This window comes from Tupaia chinensis, unplaced genomic scaffold (genome assembly GCF_000334495.1).
Source record: "Tupaia chinensis unplaced genomic scaffold, TupChi_1.0 Scaffold000037_17, whole genome shotgun sequence".
Taxonomy (NCBI): Eukaryota; Metazoa; Chordata; class Mammalia; order Scandentia; family Tupaiidae; genus Tupaia; species Tupaia belangeri.
In genome coordinates this window covers 1,571,756-1,583,962 of record NW_006159475.1, presented here as the reverse complement: position 1 = coordinate 1,583,962, position 12,207 = coordinate 1,571,756, and the positions used below count along the sequence as shown (strand labels likewise).

General features: G+C 36.4%; 1 protein-coding gene across 6 annotated transcripts in view; it reads right to left on the bottom strand.

Moving 5' to 3' along the window:
* Positions 1-12,207, bottom strand: part of FNDC3A (fibronectin type III domain containing 3A) — a 212,450-nt gene that overhangs the window by 53,418 nt on the left and 146,825 nt on the right. For all 6 annotated transcript variants that reach the window (XM_027771819.1, XM_027771818.1, XM_027771816.1 and 3 more), the window contains 2 exons: positions 11,229-11,498; positions 9,104-9,162 (listed from right to left, as the gene is read on the bottom strand). In XM_027771819.1, the coding sequence (XP_027627620.1) occupies positions 9,104-9,162; positions 11,229-11,498 (329 nt within the window). The remainder of the gene's footprint in view (positions 1-9,103; positions 9,163-11,228; positions 11,499-12,207) is intronic.

Sequence of the window (12,207 nt, the reverse complement as noted above, 5' to 3'; positions counted from 1 at the left end):
AATATACATTTGGGAACCAGCAGTTAGCGTAATGGCTATGTCGCTGGACTCCCACGTAGTCGACCGCGGTTCGTGTCCCAGACCCGGTGCCTTAAAACTCACGCCGGGCGCGTGTGCATGCGTGCCCAAGATCCCGAGAGGAGAATGGAGGAGAAGGGATTGGGGCATGACCATCCCCCCTGGGGGGTGATTTCTCGCTTTCTGTCTCTATGTCTCTCTCTGTCTGTCTGGTGAGCGCATGCGCCCTACAGTGAAAATCTCTCAAAAAAAAAAAATACATTTAATGACTGAGTTAGCATTTCTAAATATAAAACCAAATCACTAAGCAGTAGGATAATTACTTTACATGTATCAGGCAGAATAAACAATCTCTAAATCAGTGTAACCTTCTCTCCTTTCAAAGTTCTCAAACCCTGAGTAAATGTAAAAATGATTTTTTAAATTTATTCTCCATCTATTAATCAAAGAAAACACTATTTTATTTACTATAATACTGTTCTAAAGTCTTAATATTGTTTCACTTACACTAAACTTAAGAACTGATTCCTTTTATTAATCAGTGTTCATCTGACCATTACCTTGCTACTAAGCACAGTGTTTTTTCCCTTCTTTTACAAAATAAACATAAAGGGGCTGGCAGATGGTGAAGTGATTACGTTGCTGGACTCCCATATGGCCAACCACAGTCCAAGTCCCTGGACCTTGGAGCTTGAAACTCAGGCTGGACACATGTGCGTGCATGCCTAAGAGCCTGGGAGGAGAATGAAGAAGGGATAGTGGCATGGCCATTCTCCCTGGGATGTGATTTCTCATTTCCCTTTCACTGTTTCTGCACATACCCTAAGGCAAAAAACTCTACAAACAAACAAAAAACAAAAAACACACATACACATACTGTTATCATACATATTTAATTGCCTCCTGATTTTATGGGCTGATCATAGCTGTGTTGAATGGTGAGCATGTGAGCAGGACACTCCGAAGGTAGGTCAGCCAACAGCATAACTGGTATCTACTTTGTAAAGCTCACTTTGTCAAGTTCTGTAAATATAAGCATCTAAGAATACTTTAAGTGGGGAGGCATGAGACTTGCCATTAATTTGCATGGTGATACTGAACTCTCAATCTCTCAGGGTTCTAGAACTCATCTACAAAATGAGTGGCCGAATGAGCTCAATTGCTTACAAGGTACCCAAATATAGTATTATTAAAAAGGCTTATTTTGGAATAAGACTTACAGAAAGGTTAGGAAGGTAGTATAGAGTTCTTGCCTACTCTACACTTTCTCTTAATGTTAACATCTTACCCATGTACTTTTGTCAAAACTAAGAAATGAGCACTGAAAGATAGTATTAACTAATTTGTTTTTTAGAGGCTTTGCCATAGGACGTGTATGCTTGCCATGGAGAGAGAGAGAGAAAGTGAGAAATCTAATTTGTTTTTTAGAGGCTTTGCCATAGGATGTGTATGCTTGCCATGGAGAGAGAGAGAGAAAGTGAGAAATCACACCCCAGGGGTGATGGCCACATCACAAACCCTACTCCTCCATTTTCTCCTGGGACCTTAGGCATGCTCATATACACGCACCCAGGGTGATATTCAAGCCACCCAGTCGCGGTCTGCCATGTGAGAGTCTGGCAATGTAACCATTATGCTATCTGCTGGCCCCTTAACAAAGTTTTTGTCATAGGGTGGATGCCACCATACCCTTAATTAAGTTTTTAACTAAATAATAACTAAGCTATACTTTTAACTATTAACTAAACAGCCTTTTCCAGGATATTATGTACAAATATATAGTTTAGCAAATACAGTTTAAAAATAAACTTAAGACATAACGCAAATTTCAACTTTTCCAATATGTTTTTACAGTAAAAACTTCTGGTCTCATCTCATTCTCCTATTATTCGCATTATCAATATTAAAGCACAAAAGGAGTGGTTATTGGGAACCAGCAGTTAGCGTAACGGCTATGTCGCTGGATTCCCACGTAGTCGACCGCGGTTCGTGTCCTGGACCCGGTGGCTTAAAACTCACGCTGGGCGCGTGTGCGTGCGTGCCCAAGATCCCGAGAGGAGAATGGAGGAGAAGGGATTGCGGCGTGACCATCCCCCCTGGGGAAAGTGATGACTTTTTTTTTTTTTTTTGAGGTTTTCGCTATAGGGCGCGTGCGCTCGCCTGACAGACAGAGACATAGAGACAGAAAGCGAGAAATCACCCCCCAAGGGGGATGGTCACGCCGCAATCCCTTCTCCTCCATTCTCCTCCTGGGATCCCGGGGACGCAAGCACACGTGCCCGGTGTGAGTTTTAAGCCACTGGGTCCGGGACGCGAACCGTGGTTGACTACGTGGGAGTCCAACATAGCCATTATGCTAACTGCTGGTTCCCAGCTATGGAAAGCTTTAAAAGAAAAAAACTTCAAATAGCATTTTAAAGGACTTGAGATGAGATACAACTTGGCAGAAAAGAGGTGGGTGATACAGAAATGAGTATTTCCCAAGCTTATCAATCCAAGTTGGTTTTCCAAGGTATATACATGAGTATTTAAAAAACACTGATAGAAAGCATGTGTGTATACATGGGGGAGAGAGAAAGCACCCAGACAAGGTCTCCTTATGCCAGAATTCCTTCCCTAGTTCCTCAGGATCCTGGGTTCTCATGTTTGTGTAAATCTGACTGGTTTTCAGTCCAACCAGGATCTGAACTGTTGCTGCTATATAGCTTCCAATACTGCAGAGTGCTTGTGTTACCACTGTGCCACAGCAGCTGGGACCAGGAGCGTGTATTTTAAAAAACTCCCTAGTAATTATATTCCCATGAGAACTACTCACTAAGGGGGAGAAAGAAGGGCAGATAAAAGACTACTAAAAAGATCATAGGAGAAAGAGGGAGAATGATGTCCTGAATCACAGGGTAACAGTGTTTTGAAACAGTAAATGAGTAAAAGAGAATAAATGCAATCAGAACAATGCCTAACACTGCTGTTATCTGTTGCTGGCTTCAGGTGGATTATAGAGTTGTATAGAAAAATGGTAAGACCCCCTCCCAAACTACTGTAAATTCCTGTGTGAAGATTGAGGTAACTACTGTGTATGTGTGTGTGTTTGAGGAATGAAGGTGGCAAAGAACAATGGATCCTACAAGTCTACAGTAAAAGAAGTGATAAAGCTTAAAGTTCAATTTGGCATGAAACAAATGAAAGATAAAGCTAAGATGATACTGATATTACAACCCAGGGAAACCTGGATGGCTAAATGTTTATTGATAGAAATAACAGAGAACAACAACAAAAAGGAATGTAATTCTTTATTTTAGAGAAACAAAGAAGATAAAACGATTTAGAAAATAAGACTAAGAATTTGATTTTCTTCCCACTGCTGGCAAAACACAACAAACTTGGGTATTTTTTAGGATGCCTCAGGAGATGGAGTTCTAGAAGAGGTGAATAATAAAGGCTGAAGATAATCTTCTCTTTGTATGCTACCTTAGAAGTAAACATTTGGTTTTACAGTCATCTTACTATTACAACTAGACCAAAAGCAGGCAAAATAGGTACAACTATCTTTATAGATGGAACATATTCAAAAAGGTTAGGTCTGTCAGAGATCACTCAACTAGTGATTTGGACCTGAAAAATTTTTTCCCCACTATACAATGCTCCTATTCTCAATCCACTTCTATATAGTAGCTAAAACCAGACATGATTATAAAAATATGTATGAGAATTGACAAAGATTTGATAGTAAGAGACAAAAATAAAAACAGCTGTTTGAGAAAGTGGCTGGATTAGGTTACAAGTACGTTTTAAGTTTTGAAGCAGACTGTTTTCTTGTCAGATAGTGACAAACCTTGAGAACAGTTATCTGTTAAGTTAAATTAAGTCTGGCTAGGAAGCTGTGAAGAGCTCAGAACAACATATATTGTACAGATTTTAAGAAAGACCATAAAAATAAGACATGAGAGTACTTCCAGCAATATTAAAACAGAAGAAATGACAATGCTTGATCCTTGTCTGGATGTGGGGATTAGCAAGTAAGAATAATTCTCAAGATAACTCAAAGGTTCAGTCTAGGGAAACCTGACTGTACTTGTAGTAACCATAAAAAGGGATAGGGAAGGGATATTAATTCTGAAAGTAAAGACAATGAACACAACACAAAGTATGTTTAATTTCAAACATTATCAAAATAAAGGTGTCAGTAGATTTTGATAGAAATGAGACTTGGATAATTTCAAAGCTCAAATAAGACAAGCAAGGTCAGCATAATGAATTAGTTCAAGCATGCAAGGGTATACAATACCATTATTCTCCTTTTCATATTAGAAGAACAATTTAGAAAGGCAAAGTGTCTTGTCCCAGGCCACTCAACCTGAGTGTGGGCTGAGATTATGAGACTACTGTATGTGCCAGGTCTTCTCCTATACATTGTCCTCTAACCCCATGAGAGAGCCTTTAAGATTTTTCCTTTCTTGGGAACCAGCAGTTAGCATAATGGCTATGTTGCTGGACTCCCACGTAGTCGACCGTGGTTCACGTCCCGGACCCGGTGGCTTAGAACTCACGCCAGGCGCGTGTGCGTGCGTGCCCAAGATCCCGAGAGGAGAATGGAGGAGAGAAGGGACTGCGGGCGTGACTATCCCCCCTGGGGAGTGATTTCTCGTTTTCTGTCTCTCTGTCTCTGTCTGGTGAGCGCAAGCACCCTATAGCAAAAACCTCTCCAAAAAAAAAAAAGATTTTTCCTTTCTTTTTTTTGGTTTCTCCAATAATGCGCTCTGTTCAATGGTCAATGGTTTGCAAATGCTGTTCCACTCTTTGCAATACTTCCCACACTCCTTTCCCTCTCCTCTCTTAGAGAAATTTCCCAGATACCTTGTCAAGGCTTCATCCCCCTATTATGCACTCTGATAGTATTCTATATCTTTATTCTGGAATTTTAGTTATAATTTAATATTTTTAATTTTATAATTTTTATATTTTATAAATTTATTTTTAAACATACATATAAAATTTTATGAATTTACATTAAAAAAACAAAATTTTCATTTATTAAGCATAATGCTTAGTCTATTAAACCAAGCTCTGGGGTAGGGGCCATGTCTGACCTCTGCTTCCACCCTATCTCTAGCTTTTAGCACAGCATTTTGTAAATAGTCAAAAATTTATGGAACAACCAAATATTTATGGAACAAACAAGTCAGTCATATGGTGATCTATATGACTACAGCATGCAACAACAACCAAATACACAAAAACAACCAAAAGAAAACCTAGACAGGCACTTTACACTTAAGTTAATTTACTCAAAGAGACATAGTCCCTCAAATATTCTGAAGTAATTCTGTGTATGTTTATATTTATTTACATGTATATGCTCCTTTATAAGAGAAAACAAATTCGAATGGTCAAGTTAGAGCATCCAAATTTATCATTTGGGGGTTGTCAGAAAAAGTAGAACCGTAGTAAGCCTATTAGATGAGGGACTGGCTTATTTAAACTTTCTAAAATCGGCAAAATTAAAAGGTAAGCCTTTGTGGAGATGGTATTCATACAAAAAACAGAGCAAAGCATTTTTTCTTCAGGTTAGGCGGCATGGTGGTTAAGGCCAACTGTGCACCATATGGGAATTAAGGTCCCAGACCAGCTGGCTTGAAAAACACACCAGGTACATGTGTGTGTACGCCCAGAATCCTGAGAGGAAAATGGAGGTGAAGGGATTGTGGTCCTTGCCCATAGGGGGCAATTTTTCCCTTTCCCTCTCTCTCTAGTAAAAGCATGTACCCTACGGCAAAACTAGAAAAAAAAAATTAACCATAGATTTTTTAGGGGATAGAGGGATAATTTTATTTTTTAGAGAGAGATTGTTGCTATAGGGTGCGTGCCCTCACTGGAGACCCAGAGAGAGACAGAAAGGGGGGATGGCCATGCCACAATCCCTTCTCTTCCAATCTCCTGTCAGGATTTTGGGTGCATGTGCACAGCGGAAATTTTAAGCCGTCAGGTCTGGGACTTGAATTGTGGTTGACTATGTGGGAGTCCAGTGATGTAACCATTATGTCATCTGCTGGTCCCTGGAGAGATAAATTTTTGTTTTGTAAACCAAAAAATACATTTTATTGATGTTAAATAGCCTTATCCTGGCCAAAAATGTTCTATGGTCATTTCTTTCACCACTGTCTTATACTATTCTTCTTTCCCCATTTATTACACTATAGTGATAATGTCTTTTATTTATTTATTATTTTTTTTTTTTGAGACTTTTGTTATACAGGCATACAAAGGAAAAGAAAGTGAGAAATCATCCCCTGTGGGGGTGGGGAGTGCATCACACAATACCTTCTCCTGTATTCTCCTTTCGGGATTTTTGGGCACACATGCACATGTGCCTGGTGTGAGTTTCAAGCCTCTGGGCTTGAACTGCAGTCAGCCATGTAGGAGTCTAGTGCCTTAATCACTTTGCCATCTGTTAGCCCCCATGATAATGGTTCTTTCTGTCAATCATCCTACTTACTTTTTCCTATGCTGATCTCTCCTATCTTTTCCAAGTTTTGCACTTTTTTCTCACTCCTCAAAGCCTCAGAGCTTTTCTTGATTGCTTTATTTAACTAACATCCCCTTCTCAGTAACACTCATCACATCACTATTTCTGTAACAGCAATTTCCACTTTCGCGTTGCATTTTGTACAATTTTTTTTTTTTAACCTATTGGCAGTAAGGGATCAATAAATAGTTTGGGAATAAAAGAATGAATAAGTATGCAGCACTTTGAACAATAATGTAATGATGTGATTGCTAAGGTACAGCACAGTAAGAGAACAAAGCTTGCTGCAGAACAACAAAATACAGTAAGTTCCTATTTTCATAAAAAGACAAATAAAAAAATGATTTGATAGATGGTCATACTAATGAACTGATATAGGAAAAGAAGAAAACCCAAACTGCTAAGCATGAAGGAGTGGGTAAGTGAAGACTTATTTTTACCCTATATAATTATGTATTATGTCTTTTATCGTACAGTTCATGTATTCATAATAAACAAATTGGGATATAATCTTAATCATTGGCATTTACATTAACTTGCTTTAAAATGAAGAAAAGTTATAGCTCTTATAAAAAGCAGAGAAAGACTAACAGGAACAGTTACTGTGATATTTTAGTAGTTTCATCTTGGTCTTTCCTAAAGTCTTTTCTTTTTTTTTTAATTGCCAGAAGGTACGTGTGCTGGCCAGAAGGGGAATGGGGTGGGAGTTGGGGGGGGGGCGGCGCAGAGAACAAATTTCCCATCTCCTCCATTCCTCCTTCCTGTCAGAATTTTGGGAACAGATGCACATGTGCCTGTTACGTTTTACAAGTCGTCAGCATCAGGAACTGAATAGTGGTCAGCCATGTGGGATCTACAATAGCTCCCTTAGCCACTAGGCTATGGGACCAGCCCTAAAAGTCTTCTTATTATAAGGCTGTAATTATGGCATCCAAATAATTTGGTCTCCAGTATTTTTCCCTGTGTCTGTTGAAAACATCTTAGTATATTTCTAGTCTTCATAACTTTGTATGTGTTTTTAGAAAACTGAAGGAAACATTTATTAAGTAAATTATAAACTGGCAACCAAAAGGTCAAATTTGATTCACAAATGGGTTTTAATTTTTTCCCTCTTTTTAAGATATTATAACTGTAATTGACATTTAATATTATAATTACATGCATTTATGGAATATAGTGTAATTTTTCAGTCCATGAATATAATATGTAATGATGGGACCAGCAAGTGGCATGGTGGTTAAAGGTGCTGGACTCCCATGTGGCCGACCACAGCTCAAGTGTCGGACCTGGTGGCTTGCTTTCTCACTTCCTCTATCTCTGTCTGTCTCTCTCTGATCAAACTGAAAAATAATAATGATAATAATAATAAATAAAGTTAAATAAAATAATTCTTTTAAAAAATACATAATATGTAATGATTACATCAGGACAATAAACATTATCACCTCAAATACTGATGATTATTTTGTTTTGTGAACATCTGATATCCTCTCTTTTGCTACTTTGAAATAGACACTAAATTAACACCAACTATGGTTACTTTAATGTATTATAATACTACATTTTTTAATGTTTATATAATTTTGCCCAGTTAAAAAAGAAAAGATTTATCTATGCATTCCTTTTACTTTTTGATAATATTAATACAACAAATATTCTTGTGTGCTTTTTACTGAGAAATGGGACCTGTTTCAGAGGTTTAACTTTTATATATATGAAAGTGTTATTTCTTCTACCAAAAATAAAAGAGACGGACACAAATACATAAAGGCATTCCACCAGGCCACAATCCATCCCCAGCTGATTATGGGCCTGTGTGAGCACCATGCACGTATAGGGAGACCTTGGGATATGAACCTGGGACTCTTCCATGTGGCTTCAGCATTGTGGAGCATTGCTGAACCAATGTGCCTTTGCATTTGACTGTATTTCTTTTGATTACCAGTAAGAACCCCTTTGAGTCTTAATGTGTTTAAACATTCAATTTGTATAAACATTTAATATCCCGATGGGATGGGGAAAAGAAGATAAAGGATTGCAGCATGACCAGGCTCTCTTGGGGAGTGTTTTATGTCTCTTTCTTTCTGTCATGTACATGCATCCCATAGCATGTAAACAAGAAAAAGAAAATCTAGGAAATACTTCTTCCGGCTTTCCTGTTGTTGGATAATTTAATTTTTTTTTGCTTCTGGAATTATCTGGCTGGATTTTATGTTTATATATAAAAAACTAAGTTTTAAAAACTGATAATAAATTGTATCTACACTATTAGATCTTTGCCTATTCTAATAAACTACAATAGCATTTAGTGTATGTCCTTGTTTTAAAAAGTGAATTCTTACGTGAATATTCTGCTTTACTGATCAAGAGTTCTCTCCTTATGTCAAATCCATAATGATCCATTACTAAGCTAACATCTGTAATATACTGTTAAGTTTTAAACAAGCCTGAATAAAAATATACCAAAAATCTTTATGAATATACTAAATATAAATGTTCTCTCTCTGGTGAGTATACATATTCCTCTGGAAAAACAAAACAAAACAAATATGAGATACTTACCATTGGTTTGACAATGTTGGACAGAAGTGTTTCAAATGCTTTTGTTTCTTCATCTTTTTCTTAAATAAATAAAATATTTGAATATTAACAAAATGGACTTAAATGGAATTCCCTCTTTCTCTCAAACATGTCTCCTGAAATTTGGTTAGTATTTGAGACTCATTTTCTAGTTCTTACTCCTTAGTTCATACTCAGTAGTTTGTAATCCTTCAGTATTCTTCTGCTTTAGATCCTATTTCCATTTTAATTATGATTACTAATTATAATTCTATCCATATTTATGCACATTTTTCTCTCTCTATATATTTCTTACAAAGCTATCTTTTTATGCATTATTTAAAAATATTCTCTCTCTGGAAAGTTCTCATTTGCCAAGCTCACACCCCTCAATAAATTAACTGAGTAATCTTTTCATGGCATGCCTTAACAGTGTTTTCCCAAAATAGGAACTGCTTTGACCATAACTTACAGCCACCATTGACAGACATGAAACTTTAACTTAACTCTTCTGAAACATAAGTACCAAAACAAACAAACAAACAAACAAAACAAAAACCAGGAGGCCTCTAATATATGGGAGGACATTTTTGTAAAAGTTAATATAAAAGCCATGAAGAAATTAAAGCACTATTAAAAATTTGTTAGTGGATAATAAAAATTTTAAGAAAAAGTAAGGTAGGAAGTGTAATGTGGCCTACACTTAGATACTTTCCTTAGAGTTACAAGCATCTTAGCTTCCAGTCACATACTAATTAGTTGTGCTATTTGATAATCCAACAGAGTAAGAGTCAGGATTATCAACTTAGATAAGCATATTCAAGGACTAAGAGTATTGTGTAGTTATAGGTACTTGTGAAACGACATGTCAATATGCTTTATGATTTCTAATGAAACTTAAAATTTGACATAGTCTATCTTTAGGAGTTAAAACAGATAAAAGTCAGTACCAAAGATACCCAAAGGACATACATATGTAAAAACTACAGATGTGAAGAAAATCAACAAGGCTAGTCCTGTTACCTAGTGGTTAAGGAGGCTGGATTCCATATAGCTTGACTATGTTGAAAAACACATCAGGTGTATGTATGTATGTACCCCAAATCCTGAAAGTCGGGAGAAATGAAGAAGGGATTGTGGCAAGACCATTCCCTACTAGGGAATGCTTTGTCTGTCTGTCCATCTGTCTCTCTGTCTATGGCAAGTGTACATACCCTCTAACAATTAAAAATGAACAAATGATTATCTTAAAGAAAAAAAGATCAGCAATAGTAAGAGATTTAACATTAAAGTCAAAAGTACCTAGGTACTAATTATACACAGTAGACATATGGAAGGCAGAATGTTAACACATTTCATATATATCTTACAAAGACTGAGTCTAGTACTTTCAAAAAACAGTGCTCATAGTTTATACAGTAGAAGTCACAGATAAAAGGAAGGTCCCAAGAGAAATAAGGAGATTCTGAAAAGGAAAGAACTTTACGAGAAAGAAATGAAGAATACTCTATCCTAACCATACTGTATAGAGGGAGACTGGCAAATGATAGAACTGCTTGCTATCAGGAAATGACAACCAAAGAAACTAGGAGAAATAAAGGGTATTGATAAAAAGAAGCACAGCCTTACCAAAAGGCCAGAAGTAGAAGAAAAGGAGTCTGGATTAATGTTACTGAAATTTTCCTCTCAAATTTCTCTTAATTAGTAAAGTTTATGATACAGGTGAAATTACTAATTGAAGTTTCTAAAAAAACCATCAAAAGTAGCATCTTGGTAACAATTCAGGTTCTAAAACCTTTTCTCACATTTAGGAAATGTTAGGCTATGAATGTATATAGCTTATCTGAACCATTATGAAATGACTGAAAAGTTATAATGTATTTTTAGTAGGTTAAAATAATGATGAAAAATGGGGCCAGCAGGTGGTGTGGTGGTTAAAGGCGCTGGACTCCCACATGGCTGACCACAGTTCGAGTCCTGGATCTGGTGGCTTGCTTTCTCCCTTTCCCTCTCTCTCTCTGATCAAACTGGAAAATAATAAAGTTAAATAAAAAAACAAATAATTCTTTTTAAAAAAAATAATGATGAAAAGTACCAATGATAATAGTTGAGTATTTTGAATACTTACCTTCTATTTCTATATCAACCTGGGAACCAACTTTCCCTTTCCCTGACTTGTTTTTTGCTGATCCTGTATGTATACTGCTAGTATTTTGTCCTTTTGAAAGTCCATTGTGCTCATTTATGGGAGAAGGGGATTTCTGTGGTGATGATGGTGGACTGCTCATTTTATCCTTCTGTGTTCCTTGGCGATCCTTTAATTTCTTTTGCAAACGTTCGTATGTTTTACTAGATCTTTCATCTCTAAAATTGGACCTTCCATGTGTAGAGTGAGCATCTAGGAAGAAATAGAAAACAAATGTTAAAAAGATCACTTTCTCCAAATAAGTTTATGGCATGAGAAAAAAACAGAAAATAAATCTATAATATGAAACTTATTAGGGAAAAGCAAATCAAAACCAAAATGAGATGAACTTGTCCTCAGGATGGCTACAATCCAAAACCAAGTTTTTGTCTTGACAACAATGTGGGGAAACTGAACTCTGACATACTGCTAGGAGGAAGGTAAAATCACCGTGGAAAAGTTTAGTAGTTCCTCAATGAGCTAAACATACAATTAATATATGATATTGCAATTCCATTTTAGGTACATATCTAGGTGAAGAGATTTTTGTCAAGATAAAAATCTGTATATAAGCATTCAGCATAGCATCATTCGTAGACAAAATGTGAAATAACCCAAATATACATCAACTAACAAATAAGCAAAATGAATAAAAAATATTTTATTTATAGAATATAAATAAAATTATGCAGCCATTAAAATGAATGAAGTATTGTTATTGTGACAGAATAGATGAACCTTAAAAACACTGTTAAGTGAAAAAAGCTAGAAAGGACACATACCATATGAACATTTTGATGAACTTTAATTCTAAATGCAACGGAAAGTCACTGAAATATTTTAAATGAGAAAAGAGTTTGATTAATACTTAAAATGATTACTATGGCTGAGAATGGATTATGAGAGGCAAGAATGAAAGCAG